The sequence below is a fragment of the Lingula anatina genome, chromosome 2, assembly GCF_051362555.1.
Source record: "Lingula anatina isolate TDL-2025a chromosome 2, LinAna3.0, whole genome shotgun sequence".
NCBI lineage: Eukaryota > Metazoa > Brachiopoda > Lingulata > Lingulida > Lingulidae > Lingula > Lingula anatina.
The window spans coordinates 16,243,519-16,262,684 of NC_141768.1; the positions used below are offsets into that span (position 1 = coordinate 16,243,519).

General features: G+C 36.3%; 2 protein-coding genes across 2 annotated transcripts; one reads left to right on the forward strand and one right to left on the reverse strand.

Moving 5' to 3' along the window:
* Window positions 1-362: 362 nt before the first annotated feature.
* LOC106163322 (uncharacterized) lies at window positions 363-3,340 on the reverse strand. Its single transcript, XM_013540880.3, has 4 exons — window positions 3,137-3,340; window positions 2,393-2,485; window positions 1,619-1,714; window positions 363-835 (listed from the first exon to the last, which is right to left on the reverse strand). The coding sequence occupies exons 1-4, from the start codon at window positions 3,215-3,217 to the stop codon at window positions 737-739; spliced, it is 369 nt and encodes a 122-aa protein (XP_013396334.2). The 5' UTR covers window positions 3,218-3,340; the 3' UTR covers window positions 363-736.
* A 90-nt stretch (window positions 3,341-3,430) lies between these two features.
* LOC106163290 (translation machinery-associated protein 16-like) lies at window positions 3,431-17,514 on the forward strand. The gene is made up of 5 exons (XM_087007032.1): window positions 3,431-3,606; window positions 3,870-4,102; window positions 4,289-4,440; window positions 8,171-8,213; window positions 8,624-17,514. The coding sequence occupies exons 1-5, from the start codon at window positions 3,604-3,606 to the stop codon at window positions 8,850-8,852; spliced, it is 660 nt and encodes a 219-aa protein (XP_086863158.1). The 5' UTR covers window positions 3,431-3,603; the 3' UTR covers window positions 8,853-17,514.
* Window positions 17,515-19,166: the final 1,652 nt, after the last annotated feature.

Below are 19,166 nucleotides of genomic sequence, written 5' to 3' on the forward strand. Positions count from 1 at the left end.
ATAATTTGGCAATTATAGGGCAATAAATACTTCTATAAACCACAGAAAGAGCAAAATCTTGAGAAATAACTTGAAAAGAACATTGATTAGGTAAAAATAAATATGCAGAAAACCAACCTCTTTAAAAATAAACACGTTTGACATATAAATACATAATGACACATATACTTGCTTTTAATGGGCCTTTTGAGAAATAATATACATTCATTATAGAGAATCAAATATTGAAGCTATAAATTACAAATCTAGAACAGGTTTCTGTGGTCTAAAACAAACAAAAAAAAAAAACAAATGCTATTGTATGTCTGGAATTGTACCAAATGAAACCAACTTGTTAAAATTGAATTAAAACAAAACATTGGTTTTGAGTTTCCATCCTTTATTTTTTTTATAAATAAAAGACTACCAAAAAAGGTAGACTGAGTAAAATACATAATTGTTGGTGTAGTGTAGTGTCCGTTACAAATGTCTTACATAGTAAAATTTGTTAATAGTTTTATTTACAAAGTTTAAAGTTCTATGAATTTTACTAATGTAGCTTTGGAAGTCATTTCCAGATGCTTGATATAAATGGTGTATTTGAGATATTTGGTCTTGAAATATGGTGTTTGAGAATCGATGTGTAAAGCATGACGTTGAACTTTAAGTTCTTGTAAAGAACTGAAATATATTGAGAATGTTTGTTCTACTGCAAACCACAGTTACAGTGTGTTGTTGTGTATGCAAGAATTATGTATCAGCTTTCTGAGTTTGTATCAGCTTCCCAACCTTCAGGTCTTTTTACCCGCTTCATAGTGTAATCATTAGATTTTTGGCTCACCTTCTCTGACAATCTCTGAAAACAAGAAAATGGTATGTTTAGAAAAAAGAAACAACTTTCTTTAAAATCAAGTAATCTGTTTAATATATATAAATGATATAAAGACTCAGTGCAGGTAAAAAACACAAGGGGATATTTCCTTTTTTAATCTAGACTTTCTGACAATCAGACTTTAGACACCTGAAGATTTTGGATTTTTTGTCACAGATAAGGTAATTTCTTGTCAGATTCATACAAAGTACAAAATGAATATATCCATTATTTGAATATACATTCATCAACTTAGATAATGCAGAAATAAACCTTGTTATGTAATAAGATAATTTACATAAAGTAAATGGAGAAACAAAAGCTATTTTGACCAACTCAGGACATTTTAACAAATCTATCTTAATTATGGTCATAAAAAATTTGTATTAATGTGAGGGCTTGTTTTACATATATATATATTATGATTTATTTCACTTAGCAAAACTTAATTTCAAACCATGTTACAACCAGAATAAAACTAAATGAGCTTTAGATCAAATGGGCTCAAAAAATCTTTGGAATTTTTTATTTCTTTACTTGATTGTATTTTTACAAATTTTCCAGATTTCACCGATTTAAATGTTCTTATTTCAATGCCACCAACTCTAACAAAAAAGTATCACTAACAGTTATATTTACCCACTGTGTACCATAAACAAGCAACTCAAACCTTATTATCTTTAAAAAGAGTCATATTCCTTCCTTCTCTGTAACACCAACATCTTACTCGGGTAACTTCAATGACACATTCAACAGCAATATGCCCACCTGAAAAAATTCACTCTCCCCTTCCTCCTCCTCTTTTTCCTTCACTTCAGTTTTATTCATCACTCTTAACTTCTGGAGGACCACATGTTGTATTTGCTGCAAAAAAAATAATAATATAATTGTCAAGTCCTTAAATCTTTATTGTTCTAGTAAAACTTGGAAAATTTTACAGAATGATGAATACAGTACAGTAGGAACATCTGTGGTACTGTTTATTCAGGAGACCATGGTGACAGTGACTCAATGAAAAAAAAACCTGTAGCTGTCTCCTCATGGAACCAGCTGCACGATGACTGGCGATCTTAATCAATATACAAATAGATCTTCATTGTCAATGGCTATGGATATAAAAAATTAACTGAGTTTTACCAGCAAATATTTCTCTATAGCTATTGATACATGAAACTATGTGCTTATTGAAAAACCATAGTTAAAGAAACTGTTTACATTATCTCTGGTCTTTATCAAAATTTGACTCTATGAATAGCAGTAACTACTTTCCTTTTTTTGTCCGAAGTGAGAGTGGGGCACAGTCTTGGGAAGTTTGAGTACATATCCTTAAACACTTTTCACATGTAAATATTAACCTTAGATAACAAGTATGATTACTCTCAAACACCATGCATAAAAGAGATACAGCGTATCAGTCCTAGAAATGCTCCTTACTGTTGCACTAAGTTTCCTACATTAGGGCCCTCATTCACAGTTTCTGTTGCGTGTTATTTATGCAAATATTAGAAGGGGTGTCAATGCATTAAACTTTGCCAACCTTACCGGTTTCTGTTTTTTTCCTTTTTCCTCGTCGTCAGTCCGAAATCTCTTCTGAGTGAATAAAGTCATCACATATGATCCAACTGTTAATCCTCCCTAGAAATTTCAAGTAAATATCTTTCTGAATAAGCAATTACATTATTCCTACATATAACACCATATTTTATAAATAGAAGTTAGAGAGCCTTTAAATGTAAAAACATTTCTGTGCTCAATAAATTATTGTAAAATAATATGTATTCTGGAGATTATCAAGTACTTTGCACATAATCAATGTAATTTATATTATGATTTAAAATTACTGGGCACTGTACTGTACTGGAGTACTACATAATGATAATACGGTGCCCTCCACCTGGGGTCATCACAGTCTTCTCCAGTACAGTACAAATTTGGACAAATGGCTTCTGTCCAATTCTGGGTTGGCTAAAGATACTTAATTACTTACTCACTCAGTCCTGTTTAGAGACTAGTCTCACTAGAGTATAGTGCTCAGAGGGTAATGACTAGCATACAAAAACAAGCAGATGGATATTACCTAACTTACAGCTGGTTGGTTTTGCAATTACAGGAGTGTGCGGGTTGAGATGAGAATTGAAAGGGATCATAAAAATTTGAGAGCTCCCGCATCGCGGCTAGTTTGGAAACTTTTCTTCAATTTGAAGCCTTTTCCTTTCAAGCACTGCGTATGTCAATAGGAATGCTAACGCATGAATTTTGTGCTAGTAGTAATACTATAGTACCTACCAAAAACAACGAGCCAAACCAAAAGTTTTTATTTCTCAACATGTATTTTATTCGCCAGAGCATCGATGGATAGTCGTCCATGTCACTTCTGTAAGGGAATGTCCCTCCGTAAATAGGCTATTCTTTGAATCTAGCTAATTTGTTTCATTAAAGCGCTAGTGTCTGTGTGTTGGTCGTTTCTCTACGACCTTCACACGAAATTGGGTCATTCAAGACAGACTAATTTGAAGTTTATTCGTTTCCATTTTTAACGCCTATTTCTATCTATAGATGATGAAAAAATATAATTGTGTGTTTTGCAGCTAAAATCCGCTAAAATATCCCTTCGTTATTCTCTTATGTCACACAAAGATGCACAGCTGTACGAGCTGGTTCAATGTGTTAGTTGAGAAAACCGGAACATCAATCGCGCTCTTCTCTACTGCAGTGGGAATCAACACCCGAACGCACGTGTGAGGCTAACAGGCATGGTATGGTCCAGTTTAGTTCATTTGAAGTATTCTTACGGTTTTTACGTTCTTTTTGTTATTCAGGGAAGTGGTGAAGCTATTGACTTTGAATCTGTTGTGCGGGAAAAGTAATTGATTCAAAACAATGAAAACTGTAAATGAAGCAAAGGCTAAAGTAATAAAGACAAAATCTTTTCTCTCTAGAGTGAATGATTTGAGTTCAGTGTTACTTGTACATAGTTAAGCTTGCATAAAGAGTATGGTTGTATGTTTCTTTTCCTCAGCCTAAGGCACCAAAGGCCAATATCCCAGGGCGCCAGAAACCCATCCACCCTCAAAGCAGGAAGGCAGCCCAGTTGGCCAGGCAAGCAAACCACGAACAGAGAGTTCACCGGGCTCATGGAGACCAGGCTACCAAACTGGAGGTCCTGGGAAACAAGTTACTGTGGTTCAAAGAGAACGTGGATCTCCAGAAGACAGTGTACTCCAAGCTGGAACTTTGTTTGCTGGTTGAAGAGTATGTGGGGTTATTTTATTTTATAATTTTTATAGTTTAAATGTTGTTTGTGCCTTTACAATTTATACTGCACTTGTCAGGTAGGGTATGATGTGTGATGGAGTTAAATTCATGTGATGCATGCACTTTGCTCAGGGTATAAGTTTGCCTGTATTCATAGAATGGTATTTTATTTTGTCTCTGCAGATATCTTCATAGATTTGATGAGGAAATGGAACAGATAGAGCTTATCAAGAATAGTCTTAAAACTCGTCAAGGGGGGCAGCACATGTCAAGGGAGACTGCTATCAAGACAACTCTTGAGAGAGACAAGAGAGAGTATGAAGAAATGGGTATTGGTATGTATAGGGCATAGATAAACTTAATCACAACACTTTTTGGGTAACTATCTCTATAGGTTTCATTTTGATGTATAAAATTTTAATTACATTGCCATTGGGGGAATTCCAAGCAAAAATTCACTTGGTTATTGTAGTTGTTCTTAACAAAGGTAAATTTTACTGTGCGTGTTTGTGTCTGTCATAAGAGTAATATCATACAGGAAAGACTGTGCTGTGAGTTAATAGTCCTGGAATGATTTATCTTTTTATGTACAGACACAGATGTGTCTGTACATATAGCCATCATCTGCGTCTGTCGTCGCCGTCGTCGCCGTCGGCGCCGTCGTCGCCGTCGTGCACTTTTACCGATAACACGATAAGTGGAACACCGTTTTTGCTTTTGGCTTGAAACTTACAGAACTGGTGAATATTCATAATACGCAGGTCAAGTTTGAAAATCAGCATGATCGGGTCACTTTTAGGGGATTTATGCTGTTTTTTCACTTTTTTCAGCATATATGCAGCACCGATAACACGATAAGTGGAAAACCATTTTACCTTTTGACTTGAAACTTACAGAACTGATGAATATTCATAATACGCAGGTCAAGTTCCAAAATCAGCATGATCGGGTCACTTTTAGGTAATTTATGCTGTTTTTTCACTTTTTTCAGCATATATGCAGCACCGATAACACGATAAGTGGAAAACCGTTTTACTTTTTGACTTGAAACTTACAGAACTGATGAATATTCATAATACGCAGGTCAAGTTCGAAAATCAGCATGATTGGGCTATTTTGAGGGAATTTATGCTGTTTTTTCACTATTTTCAATATAAATGCAACACTGATAACACAATATAAGAAAAACGGATTGGCCAATTGTAATTATACTCACAGGAGTGGTCAATCTTACTAAAACACAGGTTGAGTTCGAAAATCAGCATAATCGGGCCATTATTTTAGAAGTTATACTGTTTTTTTCACATTTCCTCAGATTCAATTCTTAAGCATGTTAACAGTCTCATTATTGAACTAATAAGATACGTAAAAGTGTTTGTTTGACATTTCCTGCATCTTTACAACATTGTTAGTTGATTTTGTAAAAATGAAGGTAAACTTGTTATCATGTATTGTGTAATAAAGTGTCAAAAATGGAAATAAACTCATATCATTGCAGTTTTTCAGATGCATTCATCCACTATGTTCAGAATCTCAGAATGGAGGAAGTTGGACATTTAACACTGTTCTATTGATACTTTTCCCATCTCATCAATTTTCTTCATTGGTCATATAAAAATGGCAGTAAACTGTTTATTTTGTTTTATGTTAAAAAAGTGTTAAAAATGGAAATAAACCCATTTCAGAACAGTGCTGTCTTGTTTACATTTTGGCATTTTCAATATGTGACTTTGAAGTTCCATGGGCCTGAAGACTTTTGCTAGTTACATTTTCTGAATAACCATGATACTAATATTTTATAATTAAAAATTGATGGTCATTATGCTGTAAAACATTATGTAATATTGCATCAAAATTTGAAGAAACCCCTATTTTGGGCAGTGCTCCCATGATGACCATTTAAGGAAAATCATGTCACTTACTGTTCTCAAACTTACAGGAAAGAAACATGGGACTAAAATACAGCTTCAGTAGGCAATGCAGTCTGTTTGGTAAATTTTTCTGGCAATTAAACAGTTTTTTGTGAAAATTTAATTTTTCACATATTGGCATTTCCAAGGTGTGACTTAGAACCTCCACGGGCTTGAAGACCCATGCTAGTCACATTTTGTGAAAATCCATGACACTTATATTTTATTATTAAAAATCGATGGTCAGTATGCTGTTAAGCATTATGTAATGTTGCATCAAAATAGAAGAAAACACAATTTTTGGTGCTGCTGCCTTGATGACCATTATGGGAAAACCGTGTTACTTATGACTGTCAAACTTTCAAAAAAGAAACACAGGACTAAAATGCAGCCTGAGTTAGAAAAGCAGTCTAATTGGCTTCTTTTTCTGGAAGTTATACATTTTAGTGTAATATTCATTATCTTTTTGGCATATTCATTGTGGGACTCGGAGCTCCCATGGACATGAAGCCAAATGGTAATCATATTTTCTACATGTCCATCCTATTTATGGTCAATAAACAAAAATTGGTGATAATAATTCTCTAATTTATTATGTAATGTTACATCAAAATTGACAACAATCTTTTTGCACTGCTACTGCAAACATTATGAAAAGAAAACTGTGCTACTTATTATAATTTTAAACTTACAAGTACGATTTTTAGGATTGGCCTTCAGCTCATGAGAAAACCAGCTCTATTGGATTATCATGTTTATTGTATTTATGCATTTTTTGTGAAATTTTCATTTTTCTCATTCTGGCACTTTCTAAGTATAAACTTGAACTCTGATGGGCCTGGAGCCTTATGCTTTTACTTTCGTCTGTGTTACCTGTTGTGCATAAGTTGATGTTGACTGTGCAGTTAAACATAATGTATTATTGCATCAGGATTGGTAGTCTCCTATTTTGGGCATTATGGTTTTGTGCTTTTCTTAAGGTGTGACTTATGGGCCTGAAGAACTTTGAGTGGGTCAGTCTGTAAATTACCCTTGGGTATCACTAGATTAATTTCAGAGTTATAAAGTCATTTGCTTTAATAGGCCATTAAATGAGATTACGTAAAGCACACTTGTTGATATTTCCCTGTAAACTCCCAAAGGTAAAGCTCTCTGCTAGATTAATAATAAGGAAGCAGTGATAATTATGCAGGTAAATTTTGTTTAATATTGCAAATAAGTTATATATATATATATCAAACTGGAAGATTAAATGTTTGAATAGCATCTTCATTGGAATTATATTTACCTCAAGCTCTGCCAAGGGGGTTATATTTTCACCCCTGTTTGTCTGTCATCCACATAACACAAAAAGTTATGGACCAATTTTGCAGAAATTTTCAGGAACTGTCGGAAGTGGGCCAAAGAGGACAATGATTAATTTTTGGTGGTGGTCCGGATCAATAATCAATCAATTATCAATAATAATCAACAATTGCTGCCTTGGCAGAGGTCTGCACTCTCAAAGTGCTTTTCTAGTTTTGTTGTTTTCCTTTATAATTTTTTCTCAAACACTTGCATTTGTGACTTTTAACTCTCATCTGCCTGGGGCTCTGCACATTTTCTGTATTTCTACATAAGCAGTTGTATTGTTTTTTATGTCTTTAAACATTATGTAATATTATTTTATGCACTGTCATCATTTTTCAAATATTGAGACTTTCATAATGTGAATTTGAACTCTCATGGTCCTGAAACTGTAATCTTATTGAAGGGGTGGATTGAGACCATCTTCTGGGTCTTCCGGAAGACAGTCAGGTTATTAACTTTATATTGACTGGTATCTATTTTTTTCTGTTGGAAGACCATCAAAATGGAGGATGGATCAACATAGATACTTTGTAATACTGTCAGAAAATACCTCTGGGTCTGCTCCTGTTATTGACCATGTTACCCGTTGTGCAAGATTAAAATTCAGTGTTGACTGACAGTGCTATTAAAAGCATTATTTATTATTGCATCAAAATTGACAAAATGACCTTTTTTGCATCTTTATTTTCTGTTTTTTGTCTGTACATTTGACAGCTTTGCTGCCTTGTTTCTCTTTTTTTACTCAAAGGACATAATATAAATGTGTATGGTATACATTTGGTGGAATTTTACTTATTATTTACAGAAGTGCCAGATATCTTGAATGGAAAGAGACTGAAATATTTCAGGTGAGTTAATTTGATATTCTAAAAGATGCATTTACCGTGAATAGTATGTACAGTGCACTTCACAAAGCTTATAAAGCATACTAAGAGGCTAAAAAAACGTTATCATGCAACAACACTCCTTAACACATACTATTTGTAAGTGGCTAAATTGGAGCACAATGTAACAAATATAAATGGCAGTGTGATGAAAGATTTATGTTTGGGCAGTGAAGTACTTCTTCTAATTGCCAAATTCCTTGGGTAATGTTGTGACCCCATTTGTAAGTGCAAGGGACTACTTCTACATATATACCTCCAAAGAAACTCACAACATCTGGTAGATGTGTAGTTGTTCTTTGTTGTTATTTGGCAGATACATGTACATGTATGTGAAATACTTATTTATGTTTGCAAATGCATTTTGTTTTAAGGGAGTGGAATGGAGAATTACGATACATACAGAATATAAAAATGAGGAAAATATCAGCAAAGGACAAGGAACAGTGTGAGTCCAAAGCATCCCAGATGGATGTCATAGAGAAAAGAGTAGAGTTGGGGGAGTCAAATGTTAACAGCAAGACTGAGTCTTTAGAAGATGAAACAAAGACAGAAAATGTAGTGGGACAGCAGGTATTATCTCAAGTCATGGAGACTGGTTAACTGAAAATATATAATGGATAACATATCATTTTGATAAAAAAAAAATGGAAACCCACATAATTTTATGTTCATTTCCTTGATAATTTGCAAGTCTGTTGTCACTGTTAGATCATTCTGGAAGGAAGTACTTCAACTTAATCAGTTGAAATAATTATTTATTTTATTAAATTTAGCTTGGAAACCTAATGACAAAAAGATTTTGGGAAGAGGAGAGAGTTTTACCATCCCAGATAGCATGCACCAATGGCCCACTTTTGGGCTTCCAATGTCTTTACTATTGGGTCATCAGTGGCAGTCACCAGTAGCCCCATCAATTTTTGTTCAATGGGCCTCTGATTTTCCGATATGGCCCATTGGTGATATTCCATCAATCACCCGTCAGTCCCCCCCCCCCCCCCCCCCCGGTGGATAACAACATATGTGCCTCCTGTGTTCTATCTGGATAATGTATACACTTATTAATTGACCTTACCAGGAAGTCGCATATCACTGATTGATACTCCACTTATACAAGAAAACAATGATCTACACAAGTTATTTTGTTTTTACTTTTTGTTATTTTTCGTTTTATTTTTTTTTCTCCTATGCATTAAGTAGGGCTACTGCATTGTACCAGTGTATGCAGTATCAATAAGATGTTAAAAGCTCACCGATCTGTATTGATCCAGTGCCAGAATTGCTGCCGTCCCCTTTAAATTTCTGATGACTGTCTCCTTTTTCTCTTTTTTTTTCTGGGTATCAAACACACTTGCCATTTTAAAAAGCCAGACATAGTGCGAGCACATGCTTCTTGTCCTTACATAAAATATTATGGAAACAGATGATGCATAAACAAATGATAATAAAATACAACAACATAGTGAATCACAGTGATATAATATTATGTCTTTATATGCAGAGTTGTGCCATGCAACATAAATGTAAAATAGGACTTTCTAAACCCATTTGGGCTAGTTGTAGCCTCTTGCACTCCTTGATATAAGAACAGCCTTCTCGTTTTAACTGAATGTTTATTGATCCAATCGTAAACCAAAAACCAAATACCGTCAACTATAAAATAAAATAGAATTAAATTAAAACGTTAAAATAATGTCACGTGTGTCTGCTTTCTTTAGTTAAGTATAAGTCATTGAACATCTCCAAACAGTAATAACCTATAACGTGTATCTGCTTTCTTATATGCCTGATCTCTTAAACATCTCGGAATACGACTATCTTATTTTTTCCATTCTCATATCACGTGTGGAAAACTGCGTTCTATCCCATAATATCAATGTAAAAACTAACATTGTGCAATGTACTCCTGACTAAACCATCCTTACTAAAACGTACTTACTCAGCAATAGCTATAGGCCATTGACCCCTAGGGGAGTTTGAATTCATAATCATAACCAAAAATCCATTCTTGACATTTTTCTGAGGTAAATTCCATTTGGATCTGTGTTGTAGAATGGGTAAGTATTCTTTCGTCCAACGTTTCCAGAAATGATCAACAATGAAGTGAACATGACGCCAGATTTTTCTGTACGTATCAGAGAGAGAGAAATCACCCCAAGGAAGTGAAGGGTTATTTTGAAAAATCAACAAATGATTCTGAGTGAGAGCATTGAAGTTGGTGTAATCATCACTAACCTTAGTGATGGGTCTGCTATTTATAATGTTTTTGACTTAACATGTCACTGTGACAAGATCCCAGTCCGTTAATGATCTGTTATCAACCAAAAGTGCCACAAGTATTTTCTGGATAGTTCTAATCATTCTTTCCCAAACTCCCCCAAAATGAGACCAGTGAGGAGGGTTGAACACCCACTCCACACTCTTGCGCTTCATGTGGTCGATGATCTTGTTTTTGGTCAGCCGTTTGAAACTAGCAGTCAATTCATTTACTGCACCAACCAAATTTGTTCCATTAACACTGAAAACTTTCAGTGGGTATCCACATCTTGCCACAAATCAGATAAATCCATTAATAAAGGCATTACTTTCTAAACTCTCTAAGATTTCAATGTGAATAGCCCTAATTTTGAAACGTGAACACACATCCATAATGTTTTGCAGAAGCACATCCAATTTTGACATTAAGGTGAGACTCTACACCTAAAAATTGGAATTTTTGGACCTAGCTGAGACACCTCAAAATGTTTTCCAAATGTCAGGGTATGATGAAAAATATTAAAATTAACAATTTTAAAAGCTCATTATCATATAAAAATTAGGTTATGCAAATTAGGCTAATTATGCATGTTTTTGGGGAAAATTTTAAATCATTATATCTCAAAAACCATAACACCTTTTTAATTTTTTTTTTTTTTTTTTTTTTTTTTTTGCAAAAAACAACTTAAAATAGATTTTAACAGCAGGAATTCTGAGATTATAAATTAATAATAAAATTATTTGAATTTTAAAAAAATTTTATGTCTTTTGTAGCGGTCACTGATACAGAATTACCTATAAAATTGACCCCTTACTTGCAAATAAAAATACCTTCTGACAAAATGAAGAAAGAAGCATAACACACATAGTTTCCAAGTTTTATTCAGATATAACAAGCCAATTCTAAGATATAAGCTCATGAATTTTACGATAAAGACCAAAAATGCAATTTCGAGATTTTTACATTTTAAAGTTTTATTTGCATTATAAATGCATAGTGACAGGGGTCTTCATCCAGGTTTTATATTTTTGCACCACTGAATAAAGAGGAAATTATTTGCAAAGCCCAAGGCATATATTTGTGGTGTTTATGAAAAAAATAAATCTAAAAACTGTCTTTGGATCAGGATTGGTAATGGTTCCACATCTGAGGATGTTCAATTTATAGTCATTATATTTTATTTTATCAATTTATTTTCAAACTTTTACATTTTGTACATAGCACTTTATTATTCATTTAAAATGCCCCTGCTGCATATGTTGGTCCTTCTTGGGCCTCCTGCACAGCTAAACTTCTTTTCTTCTGCTTGTTTTTGACTTTCCTCTCCTGGCATGCCCGGTAGTCAGCTTGCAGGTTGCTCTTTTTCATTGGCAGCTCATTTGCCCTAGCCAGAGAGGCCATGCAGATTTCTGTTGGTTCTTCAGCCATGTTTAGCATGACTTGAGCAAGATGCTTGTTACCTCTATTGAACTAACCAACAGCTAGGGCAACTGCAGATTCCACTCTGTTCTTCCCAGCAAACAGGGTTTTGGGGCAATGAATCCAGATTAGATTATTTAGCGATTCATTGGCATTGCTGATTTTCCCATGGGTCATTTTTTTGAACAAATTTTCATCAGTCATTCTTTTATAAATAGGCACAAGGACTGATTTATAGGACAAGTAGGTAGAATTTTTTCCTTCTTGTGGTGGGGGTTCTTCCCCTTTAGCTATAGCTCTGTTGTAAAAACACCACGAGTCCTAACCCATGGGGCACCTGCTGTGATGTGGACCATCATCAGTGGACATAGAGTGAAACAATGTGGCCCATATGGCATCCTTCATGGCATGGAGATCATGCAGATTACTCAAAATAGCTCCCCTACAGTATTCTGTTCATTTTGCATTCTATTTTTTCTATTTTATTTTATTATTCTTTATCTCACTACATATTTAATTTTTAAAAAACCCATCATATCTGAAAATCTATGCTCCAAACATTGATAATATAATTTTAAAAATTAACAATTTTAAAACATCCAGTACCTGAAGTGAGATTTTGTTACACCAAAACACTGCTCTATACAGCTTCAGGTCTTTGTATGATGTGTTGTACCTTTCTTCTGCCCTGTTTGCTGGGTTTGCCTTTGGTGTCAATAAATAAGGAGATAGAGCATAACCACTATCCCCCAGCAAATACCCCTGGGGCATATCGCCACTGATCAATTTTTCAAACAACATGCTATTGTGGAATACAAAGGAGTCATGGGCACTCCCAGGCCATCTTGCTGTGACATTGGTAAGTCTGAAATAATTGAGAAAAAATTCAAAACACTGAAAAACAGAGATGCTGTCAGAAAAAAGCCACAGAGGATGACTTCAAGCCTTGATCCCGAGATTGCCACATACTTTGTTGCGTTTACATTCTCAAATTCTGCCTTATGTCCTTCTGTTGTCTGTCGGTATGCTCGGGACAGAGTGTCTGCTAGAGTCATCTCTTTGCCAGGTGTGTACGATACAGATGCATTGTATTGCTGCAGTCCCATAAGCATGCTCTTTTTGGTGCATTAGCCAAAGGCTTCTTTATGATGCTTTGTAATGGCTTGTGGTCTGACATCACATTAATCTGACGACCGAAAATATACTGATGGAACTTCTCAGTGCTCCATACAATCGCCAACATCTCCTTTTCTATCTGAGCGTACCTTGTCTCTGTATCGGTGAGTGCTTGACTGGCAAAGGCTATCAGCTGTCCTTCTTAGAGCAAGGCTGCCCGAGTCCAGTTTTGCTTGCATCACACTGGATGGTCAGCTCTTTTTCTGGGTCATAATAGCGCAGAATCGGTGCTTTGCTCACAAGTTTTTTCACCTCTCGTAGTGCCTTGTCTTGAACACTGGACCAGTTCCATGGAACATCTTTTTTTATCAGCTGCCTGTTTGGTCCCATGGCATCAGATAGTCTTGGGAGGAACCTAGCTAGGTAATTGACAAATCCGTTTAGTTGCTGCACTCCTTCGACATCCTCTGGTCTCTGCATCTGCATCACCGCTTCCACTTTCTTCGGGTTGGGCTTCAAGCCTTCATTGGTGATCAGATGTCCTAGGAAGTTGACTGACTTCTGGTGTAGTTTCATTTTGTTGGCATTTAGACGTATGCCCAATTCTTGACATCGTTTCAGCAGATTTCCGAGTTTCTCGTCATGGTCTCTTAGAGCTTCCTGGTCTGTTTCTCCTGTTCCATAGACCATTAGGTCATCTGCGACGCAGATCACACCATCTAAACCGTGGATGCATTCATCAAGCTTCCATGTATGAAATACTATCTGTAAGGCTGTATAAAATGCCATCCAAATCTCATGAACCTCTTTCATTGTGTATTGAGGGGATTATTATTTCTTGAATTTTTTTGAGCTCTAATGTTCTTGTAGTGGATTTGCTAAAATAACGAAACAGTTCCTGTAATGTATCTTGAAATACATCCTTTAAATTAGAACACCTTCAGCTGCCTTGGCTGAGCACAAGTTAAGTCTATGTGTCATACAATGAAATGATATGCATTGTGGACTTGTGTCCTAAAATTTTGTAGCCACACCACTCTGTGACCCAGTCTTGATTGAGGCGCCATCACTGAACAGTGAACAGTGGCCCATTTGCAAGATTTTGTTATGTAGTAATTTGTTACAGATACTAGTATAATCATGGTTTACCTATTATTATTATTGTTTATTTATCTTTTTACGTTACATTATATTTTATGTAATGTTTAATAAACATTGTGTTATATTCTGATTCTTAGTATTTGGACTAAATATTTAATCGGGCAATGGGCCACTGTTCAAAACAGTACATGTAATTACAGTCATGTAACTTTCAAGTCACTGTGGATATTCTTATGTGCTCCAGGATGTTTTGAAATGGATTATCTCCCAAAGAAAGGCCCCACATGAACTCAGTCATATTACTTTCCAGCTGGGACCTGGCTGTCCCACTCTTCTTTTTGTTTTGCCTCTTGGCCCTCTGCCACATGTTCTCTACAAGTGTTAGGGTGAACAAAGTTGACTTGGTGATTCACTGTCAAGTGTTGATATCCCAGATTGTCTATAGTGTTATAGGCTGCCCACAGGTCTGACACCACTGTTTTACCTGGAAGAACGAACTGTTGCAACATTGGTAACAGGGTGGCAGCACTGTTATGTTTCTGACGAACAAAGTGGGATTTGTCAATCTGAACTGTTCTCCCAGGGCCTTCTATTCTCCATTGATTGGTGACAAAATATTGAACACATATATCTCAAAGAAAGTTCCTCCAGTCTGTGAATGTATGACTAGACCAGGACATCTCATGTTGCACCCTTATGAATGTACACTCTTTATATGCCCAAAAGTATATAAAGTTCACAATGTTGCTTATTGATAGCTTGCTGCCTTGAGAAAAAGTGCCCTCGCGAATTGAAAGTTCTCTGCGACAAGGTCTGGGGCATGTCTAGCGGCAGTTGTCTGATGTGTTACCTCCATCAAACAGAACCATTTGGTTTCCACATTTGGGACAGATCTTGTTATTAGCAAGAAGGCCATGGTGCTGGCACCAAGCTATTGTAGCTTGGGTAGTGGTTGTTGCTGCTGACAACTCTCTGAATGTTAGAAGACTTGCATCTAGATAATTCATCTTGGTGACTGATAGAAGTTATGAAATTGGGCCATATTTATAGTGAAATTCTGAGAACAGGATGTCCTTCTGATTCTCATAGTGAATCAAAATTAAAGTTGTAACTTTTTGGAATTGAGAAAATCTTGATGTCTTTGAAAGATTACCATATACATGTATTAGTTTGATCACGTGAACTTATGTTGAATATAGAAAAAGAAGTTTATGACAAATGGACAATCTATTGCATAGTGTAATTAAGACGACAATTTACATGCAGGATTTTGGGGCCATTTGGTGGGAATCCCGCAATCGAGAGCTCTGGGAGCTTCTCTGGAAAAGTGCTTGGTATATGCTAATGGCAAGACGTGATAAAATGCTCAATTATAAAAATTATGTATTTTCATAACAGCCACAAATCATTTTGTCAATTTCTCATCCTTCTATAATAAAAAAACTGCTAATTAATACAACTTTGTTCTTATATCCATTGATGGTACTTCGTGTTTGTTAAGGAATTATATTTTACATTCTCCTTTAATTACCAAAATAAGTCATCCCCATTATAACTTAATATAGAGATTGAAACAGTTGTGATTGCGATAGTAGTGTAAAGGTAAAATGTAAACATTAAAACGAAAGTTGCACTTACCTAAGTGTGGAATCACCCACAGCCTGTATGTTTAGTGCATGATAACCCTTGCAGCAAACCTACAGATTCTCCTCTCTGTGTGGTGCAACTATTGGAAATAATGTAACGTCTATAGCCCCAGTCACATTTGGGAAGCTATCAATGAGGTGAAAACCACCCTTCAAGGCTCTAACCTGGGCTGGGGTTCACAGAAATCTGATGGTTAATGCAGGGTCGCTGCTCTCCAAGATGGCTCCCACCACTTTGTGGACTGAGCAAGAAACAGAGGCAGTGGAGATCCTAAGGCTACCTCCAATCACAGCCTGAAAACTCCCTGTTGCAACCACGCCAAGACAGGCAAGGACTTGTGTTGGGGGGCAGGGCTTGGGATCTTGCTGTTCTATGCTGCAGCTGGCCTTCTATCTTCTCCATCAGCAGTCTGATGCCCCTCTTGGATAGCCTGTACCTCCTCAGCACACCCCTCTCTGTCAGCTCTTCCAAAACGTCTCATTGAGGCATGTAAATTCACCTTCTTTCATTACAAACAAAAAGATGAGCGGCAGCCATTGCGCTACATGATGAAATGTTATTACATTTATTTGATGGAAAGATAAGACCTAGATTGATATTACATTTGAAAAGTATCATTGATAGCACTTTTACGCCTTCTGCAGTAACCACCTGGACAACAGTAAAATGTTTCTTTCTGGCACCAGTTAAGATTATCTTCACATCTTTCTCACAGTATCTTTGCAGGGAGAAGAGCATGGGTACCTCGTCCATGTTTATTACCATGCTGGACACCTCTCGTAGGTACCTATGGTAGTGGGTATGCGAACTTCCTTGTCTTGGCACTGAGTGCCCTGTAATCAACACAGAGTCTTAGTCTAACATCTTTCTTTCTAACTGAAACCACAGGCGATGCATATGGACTGCTTGATTTTTTGCCAGCCTTACGACAGAGAATGCAAAACATAACATTGTTCTTTGAATCATACTCTAGCCATGAAGAGTGTAATTTCAGCCAACTTGGCTGGAATTTTCTGTGAGTTTCACATGTACTAGTAGGGATAGCAGAGGATATCATTTCACAGCTAGTATTGCAGAGTTGCCAACCTTAGCTTTCATAAAATCAGGAGCCAAATAAAAAGAACAGTAATTTCAAACAAAAAACAGTATCATTAAAAATATCTTATATTCACTCACAGAGAGTACAATCCATGATAATAATTATCAATATCTACAGAGCAATCTACAGAGCATCTTTCTGAACAATTCATTGGCGTGGTCACTCGCCGCCAGGGAAATGTTGTGTTCTATAAGGAAATCGGTGAACGAAAGCTCCTCTCTGGTGACATTTTTCTGAAATGCGGTTTCTCAGTTTGTAAAGGCTAACAACCAACCAGAGACGTGTTTTTGTGAGCCCCATGATTCAAATGGACTATAATGTCTGTTGCAACCCCCCCTTAGATTGACAAATCTTTGTCATATACCTGACAGTACGCAAACAATTTCCCCTTTTTCGAAGGTTTAATTCACAGGAATGTCTGACTCCAATCACTCTGGTACTTATGTGTGATTTTCTTCCAGTTAGCAGCAGGTACACTTACACCCTCTGTCTCACATTGGTGAAACTACAGAAGAAAAACTAACTTCCGAAATTATGGCTGTTTATTGCGGGCAAATATTTGGCGATTCAGAGTCGGTGATTTGAAATGAAATAAAGCTTTGACTCATATATCAAAATCAATAGGATAGTGTTGTTTGTTCAATGCTTATGTAAGATGAATTCCACGAACCCCAAACTACTAGTTTTTATGTGCAGTTAGGCCTGCGACAAGGAATTCATTTTCGTCACTTCTGACAAGTATGCTAAATGGTGCGGGGCGCGTTCCTTGATTAATCTCTGCATTGCTCTGGGCATGCTCTATATAATCCCTTGATGCAGTCAAGCAATACATTATTATTATTATTATTATTGGCATATTATAAGCTTGGTGTAGTATCCAATATCTTGACAAACACCTTAATCTTTTCTTGAGACTTTTATTGAATCACCACAATGAATACGTTCTGAAATAATAACAATGAAAATACTGTTAACTATAACTACACAAATAAAGTTTAAAATAGACATGTTCTTATCTTGTTATGAGATACTGAAACATCTATGCTTTACTTTCTTTACATAACCTACATGCATGTATACTTACAGGGGTATATAATTGAATATCACTCTTATAAATTTAATTTTCATACATGCATTACAAAGCTTAAAAGAACAAAATTTAACTTAATAAATAAGCAATAATATACATAAGCTAGCAACTTACTAGACTTGTATAACCTCTTGAACTTGTAATAGCTTAAATGAACTTGCAGTCTCTTACAGTACACAAGACTTGTAAAACATGACATAAATAACTTTGACTGCTGACCTGGACTTTTGTCTTTTTTTTAACCTTCTTTATACATGTACATATGAGGTGTCGCATGTCCTCCGTGATTCTGTACGTGTCGCTTCGTTAGTTCTCTTTGAAAACCTTAAACTTGTTCCTTGTCATGGAAAACATACTCAACACGTGCATCGTAAGTCAGCCATATTTTCCTTGCGACCTGGACCTTGACCCTGTTTCGTCAGCAAGATTGTTTCTGCAGGGCCCAACTAATGCAATCTACATTTAGACTTAACACTTGGAGAGTCCAGTCCAAGTGACAATGGCTATCGAAAGCGGGGACTCCAATTCCCATCACTACATCCACCGCTGTTGTCCGTTGGAGACCTGCAGGCACCTTGAAGTGGTTGAGCCATAAGTCCTGCTGGGCTGGGTTCATGCATGAAGATAACTTCAGCACAGCTTGACAATGCACAAGTGCCTCCACAGAGTTTGCTGGCTGAAGGGTTTCTTGCTGGGATAGAGTGGCACCAAGCTCTTTTCAGGGGGCTTGCTCGATCTAGCCATTGGGCTTCGCCAAACCCCCTGATTTTTTAGGCCAAATTTATCACCTGATGCAGATATAAAATAGCATAGGTTTTCAAAGGGTTTATTAATGCTGAAAATCAGCGAGGTAGCTCACTCCAAAGCCCTCACTCTGAGGGCCACAATCTCAGGGACTGTACCCAAACCCTTGTCAAAAATATCAGGAATATGTGTCATGGCATTAGCTTTAACTGCAATATTGGGGTTATTACATCCAGGATCTTGACATTTGGTCATTTTGGGTCCAACCTTAGCCACTTTTAGGCTAGGCTCCCCCACAGACTCAGTCAGAGACTCTCGTTTCTGAGATTCCCCAGATGCAGCAACAGTCGTTGGCTTCTGCACGGATTGACCTGACTTCGATGATTTTGATGATTTAGGTTTTCTTTTCTTACTCCTGCGTTTTCTCGGTTTGGGATTTCTCCT

Excerpts from the sequence above, each read along its gene's own strand:
- LOC106163322 (XM_013540880.3), bottom strand. The coding sequence starts at position 3,217 with ATGGACGACTATCCATCGATGCTCTGGCGAATAAAATACATGTTGAGA. Across the intron at positions 2,486-3,136 it reads GGTTTGGCTCGTTGTTTTTG|GGAGGATTAACAGTTGGATC; the intron begins GTAGGTACTATA and ends TGAAATTTCTAG. Across the intron at positions 836-1,618 it reads GGGAGAGTGAATTTTTTCAG|AGATTGTCAGAGAAGGTGAG; the intron begins GTGGGCATATTG and ends TCTTGTTTTCAG.
- LOC106163290 (XM_087007032.1), top strand. Across the intron at positions 4,441-8,170 it reads GTATGAAGAAATGGGTATTG|AAGTGCCAGATATCTTGAAT; the intron begins GTATGTATAGGG and ends TATTATTTACAG. Across the intron at positions 8,214-8,623 it reads AAGAGACTGAAATATTTCAG|GGAGTGGAATGGAGAATTAC; the intron begins GTGAGTTAATTT and ends TTTTGTTTTAAG.